This window comes from Chlorocebus sabaeus, chromosome 1, assembly GCF_047675955.1.
Source record: "Chlorocebus sabaeus isolate Y175 chromosome 1, mChlSab1.0.hap1, whole genome shotgun sequence".
Lineage (NCBI taxonomy): Eukaryota > Metazoa > Chordata > Mammalia > Primates > Cercopithecidae > Chlorocebus > Chlorocebus sabaeus.
The window spans coordinates 109,584,059-109,605,577 of record NC_132904.1 but is presented as its reverse complement, the minus strand read 5'-3'; the positions used below and the strand labels follow the sequence as shown (position 1 = coordinate 109,605,577).

Below are 21,519 nucleotides of genomic sequence, written 5' to 3'. Positions count from 1 at the left end.
GCAAAGAAAATCACATAGATGCATATGGCTCTGTGTCATTATTACAGGCAAGCAAGGCAAAATTGAAGGATGCAAAATTGAAGGATGTATCACTCTCAGATTCATGTAACTGCAGGGTTGGCCCCGAGAGGGAGCACCTCCTTACATTTTGTGCCCTTGGATTCTCCCTTGCTTTACCTTAGCCTTGGTTCTATAGCAGGTCTCGTCCAGGAACTCCCAATTCCACAGCCTAATGGACAATTCCAACTCTAGCAGCTGCTGCTTTCAGACACAGCCAGGAGCATATACAAGAGAATGCTTAGCTGAGGCAATGTTATATTCACTCTTTGTCTAGCTTAGAGACATAATAAACTCCAGGGGCTGAATGATGGCTCTAAACACTGAGAGACAGGCCAAAGCAGTAAGAGGGAGGCATTACTTATTTTAGAATAAGCTCCATGCCATTACCTTATTGCTGAAATCTTGAAGTTCAGGTGTTGACTGTTACTACAATTAAGTCTGATGGTATCGCACACCCGGGATGCCAACAGCACCAAATCTCACTGATCGAGTTCCCACTGTGTGCCAAGAAAGCAGACACTAGGCCTTCATGTACATGGTTTCATTCATCAACCAGCACCCTAACTCTCTTTTCTTGGTATTTCTTGTGTGTCAGAAAAGGAAACTGAATCTTCGGGAGATTAAGCAACTCTTTCAAGGTCAAACAGGGAGCAGCAGAACCAGGGTTTGAAGGAAACCTTTCTGAATCTGATGTCTGCCCCTTCTAAATTAGGGCTCTCATCTATCAACCTGCGAGAAAAAATACAGAAAGTATCATTCAGGCAACACATGAACTCAAGACACTGAGACTTCACTAACCTTCCTCGCACGCAAGGTCCTAAAGGAACTACCACACGCATGTCCACATCTGATGCACAGAACAGACTCTCACCGCATCAAAATAAACCCCAGTATGATCATAATAACTTTTTTTCTTTCAATTTTTATTGAACACAAGTATTCTGACAGAATGCAAAGTCAAAATTCTCAGTTAGTACTCAGTATTTACACCAGTGAGAATGGAAACAAAGGTGGTATCGATGTTTCACTTGGTAAAAAGTTTTATAACAAGAGAGAAGGCCCCCGAAGTACAGAATGCTGGGTAGGGATGTTAATGGAGGTCTGAAAACCGCCATCCAGACAGACGCCTCGAGTGAAAACCTGGGACTCGGAAGGCTCCATAGAAAAGTGTGAAAATAGAGTTCCACCTCCAAAGCTGCACTATGTACACCACAGCCCTGCAGGGTCCAGTGGCCCTGCTCATCACACTTGAGTGCTCCTCCAGCAGAACTTGGCCATGCCGGTCTTCATGTGAATACATATGTATGGCACATACACACATAGACACATAGACATTGGAAACTGGTGGAGTTGATCCCTCCTTCAAAAATTAAAAAAAAAAGAAAATTATAAGCTTTGATCTCTTAACATAAAAGATAAAACATCTTGGAATAAAATGACTCCCTCTTCGATTTTAGAGAAAGCATTGCTTATTTACTTTTTTTTAAAAAAGGAAAACTCTTGCATGCTAAGACAAACCTACATGTAATGGGAGAGAACAGACCAAAATGTGGGCAGAGTCTTAGGTCCTAGCTAATGGCAGAGCCAGGGTTCAAGGGGGTCAGCTGCCCCGGGCCAGGTGATCTGAGAGCTGACCTGTTTCTTTCTAACCATCAGAACCAAAATCAGTTGACCTAACCATAACCACTTTGACAGTCTTGACAAGGCATGGCATGGGCTTGGCCTGGTGTGGCAAAGCCATCGACACTGCAAGATGAGGAACTGAGTCCACTGAACAGCCTGGTGACTGGAAGAGCCTGCCCCTCACTGCTGGGCCCTCCCGGTCTCAGACACCCAGGCTCTCATATTCTACTGTGTGTTCCAAGCTCTCTCTTCATGTTCCTCTATCCTGAGGGCCTGTGCATTTGAACCAGAGATCTGTGCTGGCCCTAGAATCAAAGGGACCAGGGCTGTGTGTTCTGGGATCCTCCATTTCCATCCCCAGGAGCTGAGAAAATGCAACATAACCCCACATTGAGCAAATGACAAGACCATTATTCTTCACAGTTTGAAAGTATAATCTAGCATCGCCACTGATCGGACTGCAGAAGTGTCAGAACATTGGGGAGACTGGCCCACAGAATCGACCCAGAGGCAGCCTTGCCACCCTAACCTCTTGCTGCTTTGTACTTTAGGAGAGGAGCGCATGCGGAGTACTGATTTCTGTTTACTTAGCGTCATCTTCATCATCATCATCATTTGTATTTCATTTTCTTTGTTTAAAGGCTTCGATTCCTTTTAAGAGTGATTTTTGTTTCCTGAATATTTTTTTCTGAACTATCTGCTATACCTTCCACAACCAAACTATGTTGAAGTTTTATTTCAATACTATGACAAAAACACGTTTCACACTAAAATATTCACGCATCCACAGTGCACAAGCTTGCAGTTCTAAAGTAGAATGAGGAAAAAAAAAAAAAGCAAAATTTCTATACAAAGGGCTGGCTTTTCCCTTCTCCCCGCCCTCCCATCCCCCTTAAAGTTTCTGTTATTTTTCCCCCACTTGGTTTCCAATCCAGGAAAGTTGTGTTATGACTCCAGACAGTAGGTTGTTTCTTTTCTCTTTTGTTTCTATAAATGCTGCCTAAGTGAACAGAAGGCCGATGTTACTTTACTTCAACAGATTTCCAAAAAAAGACACTAATTCCCTGAAGCACACATGCTCTTCCGCTCAAATCTAGATTCTGGGCTCAAAAGGAAATGGTATGTATATATTTTATTTGGCTTTCTACACAAAGGGGATGTGTGGGGTAATAATGTGTGTTCACCAAGACCAGCCCCAACTATACAATCTTCCCTGCTTCATTCAACAAAGCCTAAGGAGTCCTTCAAAAGAAGGGTGAGAACGCCTGGGAGCAGATCCCTTTTCACAGATGCAGGCAGGTGGCGGCTAATCAGAAAGTGGTCTAACCCCCAAAGAAACACAAAAATAACCAAAAATTGAAAAAGCAAAACCATTCCAGAATGAGATGGATTTTCACCTGAGTGGGACCCAGGCAAAAACTGCAGATCAGAAAAGAGGGGAAGAGCAGCTGTAAACAATCATGTTTTGTGAAGTCGTCCTGTGCCAAAGCAAGCGTGGGATGATCCTACCTACCTCTAGGTGGTATTTGTTACCTTAAGAAATAAAAGGCAGCTATTTCACATGGACATTTAAACACAACCAAAGTCGAACATTTGTCACCTTGTAAACACTGGAAAACAAAGTTGGCAGAAAGAAAAAAAAAAAGAATGTAAAAGAAAGAAAAATAAGTCTGAATACTGCAAATTGAGATCTACCCCCAGAAGCTGCAATTTGGCATTCTTCCTACAAAATAAGAGTCTACGTGGGAATTGAATTCAGCTAGAAAGGGTGACACACTTTGCATACTGAACAAATACAAAGTGAACAGAAATTATAACTTATTTATGAGGTTTTACAGAGTTCAAACTTGACTGAAAGTATAAAAATAAACTGTGGACTTTGTTCATTCGATTAGTCTTAGTGCCTGAAAGTTATTTCTCTGAAACTGGTCTGTGCCAATCGGGTAACACCAAGTGTGGTCTTCCTGAACCTAGATTTTGTTTCTGAGCTTCCTAGATTCTTAATTTGGGGTCCTTTTGTCTGATTTTTAAATGGTTTCAGGGAACGGAGTGTCCTAGTTTGGCTGTGGGTTTAACCTTTTTGTCTCATTTTCTTATAAGTGAGTGCTAACAAAGGGACCCTTTCTATAAGATTCCCATGTTTTATCTGTTTAGTTTTTTTTTTAAAGGCAAAAGACACTAGAGAAATGAGATGTGTGTGTGTGTGCATGTGTGTGTGTGTGTGTGTGTGTGTGTCTGTGGTGTTGGAAATGCTCTGGTGAAGCTGCTGTGTCACTTTTTATTTTGATCTTTGCTCGGTTCTCGTCACCCATCATGCTTTGCTCTCGTTCTCCTTTGTCTGTGTGGCGTCATTGGGGACCGTCTTGACTTCGGCTGGCGCTGGCTTCGTTTCTGTCTCCTGGCACTCTGGCTTTGCTTCTACAGGGCCCTTCCTGCAGAGAATCAGGAAAACAGCACCACTGAGACCACGGTCTGCAGACATCTCGCCCCTGTATCCAGGCCCTGGGGACGGCGGGGAGGAGGGGGTTTTCCAGTGTCAGCACGCGGCTCCAACCGCTGCCCATCAGAATCACCTGGGAGCACTAAAAATCACCCATGCCTGGGCCGTGTTCCCGGAAATCCTGATTTAATTGGTCCAGACACGGTGACTTTTAGAAGCACCCAAGTGACTCTAATGTGCAGCCATAGTTGAGAAGCACTGAGTCAGAAGAACGAGTCCCCTCCTCTTCCAGCCCTAAGGTGATGCCAGAGGCTGTGTTTTTACCTGGGGTGGTGGAAGGGGGCAGCAGAGGCAGCTCCTCCTCACCCTGACCAGCTGCAGTGGCAACAGCTCAGCTGGATGTAAATGCAGCCTGCGGGGCTGGGCTGGGCTCCCAGCACTGATTTCAGGGGCCCCTTTGCAACCCACTCTTGCCTGTCCCTTCCCCACCCCACCCTGTGCTATTGCAGGATGATGCCTTTAGGGCCTTCCCCGGGTAGGGTGAGAAAACACTGATGGAGGCAGCTTTTCATGGCAGCCTGGTGGGGGACTAGAGTGGACCTGGTGGCTATGCGGGAGTTGAGGGCAGCTGAGTGGGCAGCGCTATCAGAGTCCTTTTCCCTCCTGATGCTGAGATTCAGGGCTCCTGGCGAGAGTCCCTTGCAGCCCATGGTGGCAGCATGTCAGCTTATCTGGGAAGCAGCTACAGGAGCCTCTATAAAAATCTAGGTCTGACTCTGCCTCCATCAGTTCCAGCAAAGGGAATCGGGTCTGAGGATGCATGGGGACAGGTACAGACCCCAGCCTCAGCTGGTGCCACTGAATTTTGGCAAGACACTTACAAACCTGAAAGGTTAAGGACTTTCTCCGGAACTTAGAGACCAGCAGCCATTTGATGCTGGGAGCCCCGAGTCTTCCCAGCCACTCTAAGAGCAGGAGAAGCAAGAGTGGGCTGAGGGCCGGGATTGGGAGGGGAGGGTGGGCATCCGAGCCAGAGTGCTAGGGGGCCTCTGGACTGCACCCTCCCCTGCCACGGGCCTGGGGCCTACCTCTTTTCTTCCTGCACATCCGTGTCTTTCTGGTGGGGACTCAGCCTGGCACTGAATAACATACCGACTGGGGGCCCCAGGGTGGCTGATAAGGGCACCTTGGCCTTCTTAGCCTGCTTCCCAAGCTATTCTCATCAGTGGCCTGACTGCAAGGGCTCCCCCAGGGAAAACAGAAGCCGCTGCTAGGATGATAAGGATAAAACATAATTAACATGGCCTAATTAGCCAGCAGGCGGCTGCTCCTGGGGCCCAGCTGCCTGTCCTGCTCTCTCTGCCTTATCCCAGCCCCTTGGTTGACGGTCGCCTCAGAGAAGCCCTGGATGAGGCTGAAGACACATCTAAGAAGGAGGACACAGCACAAATGCACACCACCACAGGACACAACCCGATGACAGCAGACAAAGAGAGGCCGTACTCGGTCTTTGCTGGCGCAGGCGAAACAGAGCTGTCTGCAGTGGAAGGAGCAAGCTCAGGGGCTTGTCCACTGGCCCCAGCGGCGGGAGCAGGAGAGCCCAGGGCTGCAAAAACATCCTTTGCAAGGTCAATATCTGGGGTCTTGAAGTTCCCTTCGTCCATTTTAAAGTCCTCGCCCTGGGAAGGGTTTGTGGTGCTGACGGAGGCAGCCTCGCTCTTCGGGCTAGCAAGGGCTGTGGCTGCCTCGGCCGGGCTCTTCGCGGCTCCGGGCTGGGTGGGCTCCGGGTCCGGGCCTTTGGTGCTGGGAGCCTCCTGCTTGGCCTGAGGGGCTTCTGTGGCAGGGGCAGCCGCTGCTGCTAGAGGACTGGCTGCCCCAGTTGGGGTGGGGACTGGTGCAGGGGTGGGCTTGCTGGCCGGAGGAGCCTTAGAGGCCTCCCCAACACTAGCAGGGGCGCTTGGGCTGAGGACAGCCCCTTGGTTAGCCAGGACACTAGAAGACAAATTGCTAGCGGCAGGGGTTGAGGTCGGGGTGTCGCTCAGGTCAACGAGGGGGGCGACCTTAGGGGCTGAAGCTGGGGCTGGGGAGGAGGCAGAGGCGCTGGGCCCCTTGGAAGGGGTGGCCTGGCCAGCCGGTACAGAGTTTGAGTCAGGCGTGGCCGTGGCCGGCGGGGCAATACTGGAGGTCAGGGTGGTGGTCTCACTGGTGGGGCTGTTCTGAGCAGTGGCAAAGGTTTCGGTGATAGTGTCAGAGTTAGTGGTGACGGTGGTGACAGAAGGCAGCATGTCCTCGACAGTGGCCGTAGTGTCGGCAGGCAGCCTGTGGAAGGACAGGAAGTAGAAGAGAATAGACAATGAAGCTGAGACGTGACAGAGAAGCGAGGAGGAGGGCTGAAGCCCAGGACAGGGACCATGGGGGTGGGGGCATGCAGTTAGGCACAGGCATGGACACAGGCCCACACAGAGAGAAGGATGCTGAGAGGAAGCACACGCCCAGGTGGGCAGAAGAGGACACAGGAGACGACAGAGAACGTGGCGGTCTCAAAAGGGACCTGCTAGCCCTTCCCCACTGATGTCCCTCCAGCTCTCTGCACAGAGCTCCCTTTCCCTGAAGTCCTTGCAGACCTGCCTAGGGTTTCCTGATCCCTGCCCTGGATCTTGACTCAAGGAGGGGCAGGCTTCTGTTCAGCATCCACCTGCCCTAGGCTTCCCAGGTCCCAGAGGAACTGGGCCCAGCTGCCCTGCAGGGCTCCCCGGGCACTGATGGGAAAAGTCTATGAGTAAGGCAGATCATGAGTACTCAGAATGGCTCCTGGGAGCTGTGGGTTCTTCCAGCCACAGATTTTGTGGTTCCTTGAAACTCCATTCCCTTTAAGCCCATAGGATCCTTGACCGTTAGGCAGGCATTACGACCACAACTAGTCAGGGGCTCTGTGGGTCCCCGAGGTTTCTGAACAGAGGAGGGGCCAGGAACTTTACTAGGTCCCTGGCTTCCCTTATCCTTTCAGGAGGAAAACACAAAACCCTAGAAATCCTAAGCAGACTCTGCTAAGCCTCTCATTGAGATTTTGCCACCTTAAGTCATTTCCAGAATATGTGTACAACTTGAGAACAGGGGCTAGGGATCCAGGGATCCCCGCTTATACAGGAGCCTTCTAAGGGTACCCACGGCCACCGAAATAGCACCAAAAATGCCTTCTCTCTGAGGACAGAGTGAGGTCAGGCATTTCTTAGCCAAGCAGGTCTTGTGGCCAAGGGTTTGGAATCCTGGCCAGAACTGTTTGGCTGGGAGCTGTGGGTAGGGGCACGGGAGGTGGGGGTAGGGTGGGGAGGTGGGTGTGGGGGTCTCTATGGAGCGAGTGCCAGCCCCTCCCGGCCCACGTACTCGGGCTCCGTCAGTGGCGTGGTCTCGTTGGGCTCTGTGTGTTTCCCTCCGTCATGGTTTGGGGTCCGCTCCTCCTCCGTTCGGACCTCCACGATGGGCTCCTTGGACTCGTCTTTCCTGTGGAGACAGCACTGCTGGTTAGACCCTAGGGCAGCTGCAGGGAGAGGCTCCCCTGGAAGAGCAGCTATGACTCAATACAAGGCTGGCACGATGGTCATCGAGAGCCAACAGATTCAAATGTATGAGTCTCAGCCCAACTCTTGCTAGCTGTGTGACCTTGCGCTTTGGATTTAATCACCCTGCCTCAGTTCCTTCATCTGTAAAATGAGGCAAAAACAGTGTTACCTTGCCTAGTTATTATGAGAAGTCAATGAGAGGGTGCATGGGAAGTGCTAAACACAGTGCCTGACACAGGTCATTGCTCAAATACATACATCTATCTCTGCACACAGGTATACACACATTTCTTTTTCTTTTCTTTTCTTTTTTTTTTTTTTGAGACAGAGTCTCGCTATGTCACCTGGGCTAGAGTGCAGTGGCGTGATCTTGGTTCATTGTAACCTCCGCCTCCTGGGTTCAAGCGATTCTCCAGCCACAGCCTCCCTAATAGCTGGGATTACAGGAGCATGCCACCACGCCCGGCTAATTTTTGTATTTTTAGTAGACGCAGGGCTTCGCCATGTTAGCCAGGCTGGTCTCAGACCCCTGACCTCAAATGATCCATCCATCTCGGCCTCCCAAAGTGCTGGGATTACAGGCGTGAGTCACCCCTACACATACATTTCTAAGTATGCACACATACATGTATATGCATATACAGTGCCTGGCATGTGGTGGTGCTAAACAACTTATTTCCTTGCTCAGTCCCTTTCTGGCTTGCTCCAGCTCTGCTCCACCCAGTAAGAGTCTTTGAAGGCTCCCGCTAACTGGCTTAGGATCTGATTCTCCAAGATGCTGTTGGAGGGACAGTATCTGGATCATTGGCTCCATAAGGACAGGAATTTCTTTTTGTTTTGTTCCCTGCTGTACCTATGTGCCTGGGAACAGTGCCGTGCCTGGGAACAGTGCCTTGCCTGCAGCAGCTGCTTGATAAATATTTGGTGAGTGATGGATGAATGAATGAATAAACGATGTGCGAAAGCAAGGCGAGTGTGTCCCTCTAATGCTGCTCCACCCCAGGGCAGCTCCTCTCCAGTTTTAGTTCCGACAATTTCCCTCATTTTGACATATACAGGGATTTTCACACTCTGGGGAGATTCTAATACAAGAGATCTGGGATTGGGCTCCAGAGTCTACGTTTCAAACAGGTAACCCCCAAAGATCATGCTTTGAGAAACTTTTCTCTAACGTTTTTCCCCCCTCAGGGTTCCAAATGGAGAACATGCATTGTAAGGAAAGGTCACGACAGGCACCAACTGATGGCTCAGGGTGGTGCAGCTGCTGGGTCCCTGGGCTGGAGCAGAGCCTGAACCTCAGCAGGGCGGACAGGTCTGCACTCACGAGAAGGCGGCCTTGCCCTCCTCCATGTCCTTGCCCTTGGCCCCGGGCCCGGCTTTTCCACACAGGTTGACTGCAATGCACATGAACAGGCCACATTTGTTCAGGAAGTAGCAGGTGATGTCCACGACCACCAGGAGCAGGACGAAGATGACGATGAGGATGCCCACGATGGCCCCGGTGCTCAGGCCTGAGGTGGGGCTGCCGTTGGCTTGAGAGGGAGAGAGATGGCTGATGGTTAATAGACTGAGATGCGAGACCTCCGGACCCTGCCAGCAAAAGCCCCTGGGGGTGGGGAGGTCCCAGAGGACTGAGTCATGGCATTCATGCCCAGAGTGACACCTTCCTGGGGCCTTTCTATGGCCCAGAGTTGAGAAAACAGGGTCTCTCTATACCTTCCAGAGGGAGGGATGACAACGTCACCTCACAGATTGGGGGATGAGGGTGAGCCTGGTCAGCTGGCCTCCCGTGAGTCCTAGGAGCAGACTGAGCCCCCCTGTCTGAGAACACTGGCTAATGAGGCAGTCGGAGGGCCCCGCTGTGTTTCCCCTGGACCAGGGCAAGAGGCTCTGCAGCACAGGCAGGAAGTGACCACTGATTTCAGGCGGGGCTGTGGCTCCTGGAGTACTCAGGGACAGGGGCCCAAAATGGGGTGGTGGAGGGTTTCTGGGGCTTTCTTGGGGCTTGTTGGGCTGTCCATCACAATAGCATCCCCATTATACTTCTCCACTTCCTCTTTCCCTCTTTAGGAATGACCCCAAAGGAACCCTGCATTACAGCACACTGGGTTCATGGTTTACCCTCCTCACTGCACCCCAGAAAGACGAGTGAAGCCCGGCTGACTCCAGAGACATGGAGGCCTCCCCAGGCCCATTGGGCAAGGTGAAAGGTCTGGGAATACTCACCATCTAGGAGCTCAGGCCTGCTTGGACCAGACTTCAGGAAAACCTGAAGTGAGTGCAGACTCACTCAGAGGTGCACACACGCACATACAGGCACACTCACACTCAGGATAAATGCCCCCGCAGACAGGCATGCACTCTCACATTCTAGCACCTGGCACCCTGGTTCTGGCTGGACACACTCTGAAAGACTCAGCCTGTGTCTTACTTCCCTGGTGCCCATCAATCCCCCCAGGGTCTTCGGCTATTGATGGTTTCACAGAGAGACCTGGACTCAGCTCTCTGGGGCCCCTGGGAGATCAACTCATGGTTACGATTGACACTAGTTGCCTGGGATGGACCAATCGACCTCTTGGTGGTTCCCATCAGTGTCTGGGAGACAGTGGTCATGATGCAGGAAGCAAGGACCCAGGTGGAGCTCTGCCATTAAGTCAATGTGGGAACAATGACCCTAGGCTGAAATATGGGCACTTCTAATTCATCTTTCCTCCAGAACGACCTGCTTCCATAACTGGCAGCCCTGCCCCACCAGTAGACTTTGTCTAAAGCTTCCTGTGCTCTCAGGGCCAACTGAAGCCACCCAGGACTGCAGACTGAAGATGGGAACTACAGCCAACACTACCTGGGGCTCACCCCACCAGCCACCCCACTCCCAACCCAGCTCACTAGGCTTTGCCAAGCACCAGGCCAGGCCCAGCAGCCTGCGAGCCATGTATCATGCCAGACAGATAGTGGAGGAAACATGTAACCAAGTAACCAACACCAGAGCTGGGCCACACATTCTTCATGTTTCATGCAGCCTGCGTTTGCGGGAGGGTGGTGGTAGTGATGGCTCTTTGTGCCCCAGGGGTCTCTGTCCAGGCACTGTAGTGCTTCTCTGGTGGCTGTCCCTCTCCATTGATCCATATTTCAAACTTCAGTTTGGGGAATGGACCATCAGCCTAGCATGCCAGAGAGGATCCCTCGCAAATGACTCCTGAGACCCTTGGGTGCAGCTTGCACACGTTTTCAGTCCCTTTGGGACCTTGGCTTGCCTCCTAGCCCTTCCTCCTCAGGCTCCCTGGTTGGTCCCTGCCGACCTCGCACTGAAGATCCTAGTGCATTACCCCAGGAAGGCTTTTGAGATGGCGAAGAACTCTGCTTGGAGAACCCAGCTCTGGCCAACTGTCTCTGGGCTTTGGCAGCAGGAAGCTGGCCACTGGCCTCAGCTGTCAGCTAGAATGGGTCATTTCCTTAGTAGCCATGAATGCAGAGGTATTTCTGTTTCGTCTCATAAGAAAAAAACCATCCATTTCCCCAGAGTCCTCACACATTCCACCCAAAAAGCAAAGGAGACACAGGCCTTCTTGGTCTTCAGGATCCCAAAGCTGTTTCCCCGAACAGGGAAGAAACTTTAGCCTTGGGTTTTCTCTCCATTCCATGACACAGGGCTCCAGGCCACTGCAGCCTCCGGACATCAGGACCTGACAGGTGGGAAGTGCCTACTCCCTGAAGAAAGAGCTGGAAGTATTTTTTTTGATGACAGTGGGGAATGTGTCTGGATTTTTGGACTCAGTGGCACTAATTATATCTTCTGAGGTTTATGTGTAAATATGATTTTGTGAAACTAATCATATCTCTAAAAAGGAAAAATAAACTCCTGCAAAGCTGCTCTATGTGCTTGAGAGGACGGCAGCTGAGACAACTGCTCTGTGCTCGTCAGACCCAGCTGGAGGGCGGCACTGGCACTGCGCACATCCAGGGGAGGGCCAGGCAGGGAAAAGCCTTCTGAACTGTGGCATAAACAAGTAGGGCAGCAGCCTCCCCTTTCATTTGAATACAAAATTCAAAGTCTTTCTCCCGGTCTAAAAGGCCCTCCATGTGCTGTGGACTCTGCCCACCCCTCTGTTGGGCCTCATGGCATGAACCAGCAGCCTCCCTTCTGCCTGCTGAACATACCCAGCTCGTCCCGCTTTAGGGCCTTGATGATTCTGTGCGTGGAACTCTCCCTCCGGGGTGGCTCTCTGTTGTCCTGCAGGCCTCAGTCCTGGTGTCACCTTCTCAGAGAAGCCTTATCGGATCTCTTATCTAGTGTGGCACCTCCAGCCAATATCTACCATGCTGCTAGCCTGTTTTATTCTCTTCTTACTACTATCTGCCACTTCCTGTTCATTTACATGCTTATGATCTAGCCATCTCCTCTAGGACATCCCAGCAGGTATCCTGCCTGTCTCTCTTGTATCTCCCCAGCATCTAGGACAATCCTGATTCACAGAAAATGTCCAAAGAATATTTGTTGCACAAATGCATGAGTGTTTAGTCTGGAGATGAGAACGCTGTTTCCCAATATTTAAAGGTGTTATAACGAGAAGGAAGAAGTAATCTTACTGTATATGGCACCAACGTGTGGAAATTACGGTGGTGGCAGATTTTAGCTCCATCTGAGAAAGGACTAATAAACAGCGCTAATCCAACATAGTGTGGGCTGCTCTGAGAGGTGAGTTCCTTGATGCTGAAGGCATTCGAGCAGAGGCCAGAACACCCCTTGGCAGGGATGCTGTAAGGCTGTGGATGAGGCTCCTGCACTGGGCAGGAATGTGGGTGGAGAGTGTCTCTTCAACCACAAGAGCCTGTCATTCCAAGTCATACATTCTACACTGCCTGGCACATGGCACCGGTCCCCTAATGCCAGTATCCTTCAGAGTGTGGACTGAGAAAGACTTTTTCCTAGAAGACTAACAAGCTTGGTAGGTCCCATCTTTAATCATTGATCCTTGTGATTTTATTTTTGCATGAAAAATACCTTTAAACTCAATGTATCTTCACCTGTAGCAGAATTCCTGGGGCATTTGTTAAAAATTCAGCATCTGGGGCTCCCCAGCTCTATGGGATCTGAATCACTGGGCATGAGGCTCAGGAATCAGGAGTTGAACAAGCAGCCCAGGTGATTCTCATGAGGACCACACTCCTAGGTCTTCCCTCCGCTGCATCACAAAGAGGAACAGGTGCACAAATCATGGGATTTGCCACCTCAGGGTGCACTGCGCTGTCTCACCCAGTGACCCTGAAAACAAACTTGACCTAATGTATTGAATATAAAATTTTATATTCATTTGAATATAAAATGAAGAGTATCCCCCAAAGGAAAAGGGACCACACTGTTCACCACCACTGAGTCTAGACTCCTCAAGCACGTGAGATGCTCCTTAAGCTAGGAAGAGAATGTGTGTGGCTTTTACAAAAAAGAGGCTATGAAGAAGGGACAGGCTGTGAAATGGGCAGCAGGGTATTCAAGGCAAAAGCCAACACCCATTCCCTCTCAGTGGGTATCACAGAATTGTTTAGTCCAAGATAAATAGAAGAACAAAGGCCATCTCCTGCCTCTTGTGTAATATTTCACAAAAGGAAAACTATAAACCTCCAGGGGTCTGTCTTTGCTATGGTCTTCCCTCGGCCCTCCCTTGACTAACTCACCTGTGCACCTTGGATGCAAAGAAGGCTTCTGGGGAAGAGCTTCCCCATAACCTCGAGGTCAGAGCTGCCCAGGACAGGGAGATTACAAAGCTGGAGCTGTCCATCTTCTGTGATTCCTGGTTTGGGAGGGGTTGGCACTAAAGAAGGAACTGGCTTGCTCCAAGAATGAGACCCACAGATGCCTACTTTTGTATGCTTTAATATAGGAACATGGGTCTCACATTTTACGAATGTCCAGATGGGCCTGAGTCCTTGTCCATGAGACCCTGGTGCAGCAGAAGTGCCCTCTTCACCCCCAAGACTCCCAGAAGATGGTCAGACTCTTGGAGCTGCCGAGCTGGGGTTCTGGTTCTCTCATAAGCCCCTGACATGTCTGCTTGCTCCTTTGAATCAGCTAAACAGATGGCTGGTCTCAGGGGCTTGCAGGATGTGTCTGAGTTAAGTGTGATTATCAATAGAATACAATTTGCAAAGAGAATCTTCTCTCAGATTCCCTCTCTACAAGCTCACTCTGTGTAGCCTCTGTTAGGGAGAGTATAAAGGCTGCTGTGTCATCAGGTGGCCTTGCCACAGAGTTGTGCATCTGGTGGCTCAGAGTGTGGCCCCATCCTCACCCATAGTGACCACCTCACCTGTTCTGCAAAGGCATTTTCCCCTCCCACTGCCTGCTGGGGACTCCAAGGCAGCAATGCCTCTTAACAGCTCTTAGGATCCCTGGGAAAAAGAGATTGCTCCCCGTTAGGAAGAAGAAGTATTTCCTTCGGTTAGAACTCCATTCACCAGGCTACTATTTTTCTAGGTAATCGTTTATCCAGATACATGTGAGGTGGAGGGAAAGGGTCTTTGAAGCTTTGTCAGACACAACTGTTGAATAAAATCAAGCCACGCTGGTGAGTTCACATGAACTGTTATTTCCTTTAATAATGCAAAGGTGTAAACTTCATAAAGGCCTCACTGATTATCTACACAACAATGTTAGCATTCTTGTTAGTAGAAAAACATGATCCAAACCTGCCGTATAAATAGTCCAAAAATGAGCAGAGGAGCCCCATGGTGTGTGGAGCATGGGCAGCACAACTACAGGGCACAGGGGAGTGGGGTGCAGCTGAGCAAGGTGGGGTGCGCTCACTCCTGCAGGGTCTCTGAGGGCTGCTGTCTTCAGGACTCCTGGCGGGGCTGGGGGCTGCAGCCATCACTGGGAACTCAGTGTCCAGTGGGAGTGGGTGTGAGCTAATGCTGCCTCCTGAGAGGCGCACTGGTACAAGCCATGGGTCTGTCTAAATGGGACCCTTGAGGACCCTGACATTGTTTCAGCTGAGACCTGCCTGACCCTGGGATGCATTGAGGGGACAGGGCCACGTCAGTCCTCTCCACACTTAGGACGAGATCTCCAAAGGGTCCCTTCAGAAAGATGGACCCTGCCCTTCTCCTGTGGGTGGTCCTGGGATCAGGAGGAGGCAGACTCCCAAACTGGGCCCTACTAGGGTGAAGCCATGTGACTTCTGCCCAAGGCGATCCTAAGAGCCAGTAGCTCTCCCGCACTGACCTGTGATCCTTATGCTCTGCCCTGTGCCCAAGAACCATGCCTGCCTCCACTGCCCTGGTGTGAAGCGCCATCTGGGACTCCAGCGGGGGAGAGTTCTGTGGTTGGGGTGAGAGGCACTACCCTGCCTCAGCTACTGCACAGCATGGAGCCTCTGATGTCTGCACGTGAGCCTCTAAACCGAGCGCTAGGGACTAATGGCGAGCGCCAACATAGGTGGCTTTGCCCCTCAGACCACAGCACGGGGTCATTTGGAATCCCAAAGGGAAAGGCTAGTCTTTGAACATTAAAAATAATAACAACAGAAAAAAATACATAAAGAAACCAAAAAGAACAAAAATCAAGCTTCCGTGGAGATGCTCAAAGATGAGATATGTAGAATGATATGTGACCACGATGGGGGGAGGGAGGGAGTTTTTATTCAGTAGAAGGTCCATCCCCAAGCACACGCACTGATGTTACCAAGCAGGATTCAGCCCTGAGTCTCCACGAGGGGCCTTAACAAAACACACCCACTTTCTCTCCCGGGTGAACTCCCAAGCAGCAGGGAGGAGCAGCTGGATTTTCAGGAGAGTTTAGAAAATGTCACTGAACCAACCCACCAATATAGAGGCTGGGGCATTCAGGAAGTACTGCCAGGTTGGCTCGGCCCCAATTTATTAACCCTCCTGGGCTGAGCAGTCTGGGAGTGGCCTGTCCCTCCCCTTCTTCTCTACTGAACACACACAGGCCAGGTAGGGCACTAATGCCTGGTTCACAGTGGATGCTTCCAACCTGTCCTGTAGACTGAGGCTCAAAGCCATTCTGTGGGTCATTGCTGAACCACAGCCCCACTCTGTGCTGATCTGTGACATGCTGCCAGGCAGCAGGGGAGTCACCCCGACTGGGAGGCAAAGACCTTTCGAAGCTGACACTTGTTGGCACATCACGGTTTGGCTCTGTTCACAGAGACAGTGTGAGGTGCTGGCCGTAATACGAGGACTGAAAGCACATCCCAGAACGTTCATCAGCCCCAGAAAATATCCAACAAATTCAACTTTTTTCCAGTGCATGGGCAACAGGGGTGACTTAAGTTGCCCATCATGTCAGCAAAATGCTCATGTGAGTCAGTGCAGTCTGGCTCTCTTAACATGGGCACCTAAATGCTTAATCGCAAGCAAAGCCAATTACTTATTGAAGGGAGGACAAGGAGCACAGAGTTAGAATGAGGGGAATGCATGGTGATTTTAACAATCTAACACAAGCTTTAGAAGGTACTTAGAATTCTTCCTCTGCTACATCATATTTAGGTTTGAACACAAAATGCAACAAGTAGCAGATATGCAGAAACTTCTCTGTAAACCTAGCATGATGGTTTTTAAAAAATAGCATTTAAAGAAAGAGCTCTCAAATTCTTTTTACTGCCATTAAAAAGGGGGCAAACTCCTTATGAAGTAGCACAAAAGTATCTGTGAGTGGTAACATGTCTGGAGGTAAAGCTTTTTTCCAATCGCAAAACCTTCTCTTCCACACAGAATGGTCGCTCAGCAGCTGTGGCCATGGTGGTCCTGCCAGGTTCTTCCAAAGGGGGCACTGATCTTTTTCATAGGAACTGGGCTTTTAAGCAAATTTAATTTTTGTGTTCAAGTTCCTAACAGAGCAAAAGCAGAGTCACTGCAGAGAAAAGCAATGAGACAAAGGTGTAGGATGCAGAACTGCCTCCCAAGGTTGCTGCAGGTGTCAGGCAATGGGTCCCCAGAGAGAATGTGGTTGTTTAAAAACAAATGTGGCAGTGGGGATGTCCCAGTGACGTCCAAGGTGACAAGTGTGACGACAGACACAGGAAGGGGAGGGGGAGAGAAGGAAAGGGAAGGTAGAGACAGAAACAGAGAAAAAAAATAGATAAAAAGAAAAAAAATTAGGTCAACGCTAGAAAACACAGAATCACAGGTTAATTCAACTTAGTAAATTAAATTGACAAAGGTTAGAGAGGGTTCAGTGCGGTATCAATACCATAAGGCCAGTTCAGAAGCTCAGCAATGCCAGAAGCAGCACAGCAGGGTTAATTTGGGGGTTAGGGATCAGCGAGCAAATGAAATTAAAGTGAGAGAACAGAAGCCTCCACAGTAAAATACAAGAGTTTGATTAGGAGAGTGTTACCTTTCACTAAGGTGAAGCCTCTTAGATACAGCCAGCAAGTGTATCGTCTTCTAGTGTCTAGCGTGTTTTACCCATAGTGGTGGAGATGCATTCAATCGCTGCACTATGAGTCAGCACACTGTGCACAGGGATTGGGGATCGCCTTGTCAGAGATGAAGCAGGCTTTTCTTCCTATGCCACAAGTCCCCCACGCCAGTGCTGTTAAAGGAAGTCTCGTTCTGCTCCCCCCTTCACCTTCTACCCTGTTTGCTGACCACAGAATTCAACCACAGATGTCCAACTTGTCATTCAGAGAGCTTTTATTCTCGGATCCCAATTCAATGGCCAGGAAAGTCTAACCAAGAACACAGCCACCACCTTCTCAGACCTGTGCAGGAGAGCCACAGAGCCATCACTGGTGAGGTGAGCAATCCCCCAGCCCTCTCTGGCTTAAGCGGGCACCTGGGCGATTCACAAGAAGGACTCTGACGTCTCCAGCAGGCACAACTCTGGAGGACAAGGTCTACCCGGAATTTCGGTCTCTGACACCAAAACCACAGAAGCCAGTGCCGCTAGGAGTACCCAGCATGTGAACGCAGCAGGTCCAAACAGCTTACCCAGTGAGTCTCACCCCAGGAAGCCATTGCCACAAGGAATCTGTCTTGCTGCAAAGGGCTTACTCAAGCCTCGCCTGATCTCACCTCCTAAGTGTCCCATGAAGGCCGGACAGATCTGGACATTCACCCCGGACTGTCGTTTGCAAGGGAACGGACCAAAGAATGGAGAGAAAGAAGGGGCAGAGGAAAAACAAGGAGCACCTCCATTTGAACATCCTATTAAGGTATAATGAGGACATTTCCTGCAGCCTCACCCACGTGCCTTGCCTTCTGCACCGACCATCTGACCAGCAACTGTGGAGAAACACCCACCCCAGCAAGCACTGGGGAGCCTTCCTGACAGTGCAGGGGGCACCAATTGATGCTTCTGATCTACAGTTTAAAACTCACCTGCCAACTCACTGGAGGTCCAGCACACGTCTCCCAGACACACACATCCATGTACAAACAACCACGGGGAACCACACACTGATCTTGTTTGGTTGCTGCTGTCCTAGCCCACTTTTGCACATACATCCCTGAATCATAGGCAGCCCACAGCCCTCTGGCCTGTCTCCCCCTGGGAGGAGCAATCATGACCACAGAGCCAAGAGCTGGGCAAGCACTGAAGACAGGGTAGGCGTGAGGGGGGGCTGCCTAAGGCCATCTTCCCACCACACTTGAACATGGCAGAGTATATGGGGCCCCCAAAAGGCTGCAGCTGTATGTTCTATGCCCACCTCTCCTGCCTGCGGTTGGCCTTTGGATGGTCTGGAAAAGCAGAGTGATCAGTTGAAGAGCTCCTTCTTCTCTGAGGGATTTGGCCAATAAGGAGACTGGCCACCAGTGGCAAGGTTAGGTCTTGGATCCCTGGAGACAGATCTGCATCTCCTAGGAGAATTGCTGCCATCACAGTCTCTAGCAGACTGAATTGCTTTCACTGATGGTGCTTTCCAGCATCTATTTTCGCCACTTGTTCTATTACAAGTGGTTCAATTTAATGTATGTTTCCATTGAGAGGCCTTTGGTAGATAGGGTTTGTAACTAACTGGGCATCATCTCTTCCTTCTCTTGGGGTCATCACAGAGAAGAGATTTGGACCATGGCTGTGCTGATAAAGCAAGCATCAGATAGAAAGTGCTTAGAAACAGTTATGTGGTCCAAGTATGATGTGGCAGATGGCAGATAAGGTCTCAAAAAAGGACGCTTACTCAACCAACTTTCAAGGCTAGGCTGGAGCTGGAGCACTTCCCATCTGAGGGGTCCAATGGACTGATTGGCATCAGTCCTTCAAGGCCAAATGGGATAGGACCTTTCCTCCAGGATGCTTGGCCAAGCCTTCCTGGGGGTCTAGTACATCTCACCCCACTGCACAGATAGGTACAAGGCAAAACTAAGCTTTGCATGGGCAACCAATCATGAGGATGGCTGTAAGCAAGCAAGTTGTCAGGGTTCTTCAGGCACATTAGGAGGTGCAGCATTTGTGCATTAATTCAAAGCGGGAAACAAACAGAAAGCAGAGGCAGCCATACCTGGGATGGCTGTGGGCTGGGCCGAGGTCCTGAACACAAAATGAGCTGCCTTGGATTTTCCTTGCTGGTTCTCAGCCACCACGTAGACCTCATACTCAGCATTCCAGTCCAGGGACTTCAGCATGACGTGGTCACTGCCAGACGGGAGCCTGATCTCTGGTTTCCACTCGGAGGAGAGCTTCGGAGGATACAAGAGACCAAAAGAAGGATACAAGAGACCAAAAAAGCTTTAGACAGAAGTACTGGTAAGACCAGATAATAGGCAGAACTTACGGGACTCAATAACTTTTGGTGCAAAATCATGGAAATAAGAAGCAATGATGGGGGTTGGGCGCAGTGGCTCATGCCTATAATCCCAGTCACCTTGGGAGGCCAAGGTGGGTGGATCACTTGAGGTCAGGAGTTCAAGACCAGCCTGGCCACCATAGTGAAATCCCATTTCTACCAAAAATACAAAAATTAGCTGGGTGTGGTGCCACACACCTGTAGTCCTAGCTACTCTGGAGGCTGAGGCAAGAGAATGGCTTGAACACAGGAGGTGGAGGTTGCAATGAGCCAAGATCATGCCACTGCACTCTAGCCTGGCTGACAGAGCAAGACTCTGTCTCAAAAGAAGAAGAAGAAGAAGAAGAAGAAGAAAAAAAAAAAGCAGTGATGGGACATGGTCTTTATTCTTTACCAGCCTAAAAAATTGCACAAGTCAGGAGGTCAACCTTGCATGCTGGCAAACACAAGCAGCAGCAGATGCCAGTGTGGCACTGAGCCAACCCTGTCAAGGTCCCATCACCTTCAGGGCATGCAGAGACTCAAGCACCATCCCTGTCTCCCAGGCTACACTCTGGTGCTGGGGACATACACACAAAGATGTCTTAGAAGAGTAATAAAACAAGTATGTTTCTTGTCATATTTCAGGATGCTGCTTAAGTTAAGGTGTGTGACTCACCTTCCTGATGTGTGAATACTGTGTAGATTCCAGTTTCGTTAAAAATAAAAACTATTTTTGTTGCACCCTTACTAAGCACTAGGCACTACAAGAAGCTTTACACACATTTTCTCGTTGTATTCCTACAACATGCCTGTGGGGTTTCGTCAGGCTCTTACTAAACCCGATGATGGGGAAGTGAGAGAGAAGTAAGGTGACTAACGTAAAATCACACCTGCAGTCAAGGTTGGAGCTAAGTTCGTTTGGGCCCAAAACTATGATCTTTCCTTTTTTTTTTTCTTAATTGTGTTCTTGAAAATAACAGTTTTAATTGATACAAAATAGCTATACATATTTTCAGGGTACATGTGATAACCTAATACATTCACTTAATTTGTAAAGATCAAGCCAGTGTAATTGAAATATCCATCACCTTAAATATTTGTCTTTCTTCAGGCTAGAAACATTTGAATTATTTTCTTCTAGCTAGTTGGAAATATACAATAGGTAATTGTGAACTACTATCACACTACTGATCTATCAAATGCTTGGCTGTATTTCTTCTATCAAACTGTATTTGTTCCCATCAATCAATTTCTCTTTATCTTCTCCTCTCATGATCTTTCCTTTCTTTAGTAGGGAGCTCAACAAACATCTGTTAGACTGAATAATGTTTTTCTATTCCATGCAGTGTGGCCTGGTCTCTGTAACTGCAGCAAATAGATGGCGGTACCTCAGGACTAAGTTCTGCTGTCAAGTCCAACAGTGGGCTGCTCAAAGGGTCCACAGAGAACGATAATTAGGTAACCACCTCCCTCACCAAACAGTTGTGGAAGAAGACGTGGAAGGCCTGAGAAGTCTTCAGACGGTTTCACAATTGCACAGCCCACCTTTTTGCAATCTTTGGTCTTTTCACAAGGCAGATGCCCTGGGGTATCTGCTGGGCACACAAGAAGGCTTGATAGATGTTTATTGCATGACAGGCTGCTCCTTAGAAGGGCAGAACACAATAGCACTGTCACCTGGACAGTGGTCTAGTAGCTGTTGTAGGCCCATGGCTAAGGCTGGATGAGGAGTTATCTTACAGCAAAGCAATCCTCCCAGGCAAAAGGGTTTGCACTAGCCAAAGAGATGGCTTTAGGAATGTGACAGTGCTCATGCCGTATGGGCAAATGCTAGTAGTGCTGGAAGGGGAATTCTAGTTTCCTTAGAGTCTAACCAGAAAGTCTGGCTATGCTGTAAGCTAGGATGTATATATATCACTATGCGGCTCTACTTTCATTTAAAACAAAGCAGTTCAGGCATCTTTCCTCTTCATTTCTCTGTCTTCCTTGGCAAACATCATTATAGACAACCAGAATCTAGAGAAAATGTATGTTATATTATACTTATCCATAATATAAAATGATAATATTTAGCAAACATGAATGAGGTTTTGAAGTGAGAGAG

At 49.4% G+C, this 21,519-nt stretch overlaps 1 protein-coding gene across 8 annotated transcripts in view; it reads right to left on the bottom strand.

Moving 5' to 3' along the window:
- Positions 1–962: 962 nt before the first annotated feature.
- NCAM1 (neural cell adhesion molecule 1) overlaps positions 963–21,519 on the bottom strand; it is a 312,305-nt gene continuing 291,748 nt past the window's right edge. For 4 of the 8 annotated variants that reach the window (XM_073021100.1, XM_038005206.2, XM_038005205.2 and 1 more), the window contains 5 exons: positions 19,149–19,326; positions 9,008–9,215; positions 7,508–7,624; positions 5,627–6,442; positions 963–4,115 (listed from right to left, as the gene is read on the bottom strand). In XM_073021100.1, the coding sequence (XP_072877201.1) occupies positions 3,995–4,115; positions 5,627–6,442; positions 7,508–7,624; positions 9,008–9,215; positions 19,149–19,326 (1,440 nt within the window). In that variant the 3' untranslated portion in view covers positions 963–3,994. Of the gene's footprint in view, positions 4,116–5,626; positions 6,443–7,507; positions 7,625–9,007; positions 9,216–14,254; positions 16,613–19,148; positions 19,327–21,519 lie in introns of those variants that run through there. The other 4 variants (XM_073021106.1, XM_038005212.2, XM_073021120.1 and 1 more) reach the window with 2 other exon arrangements.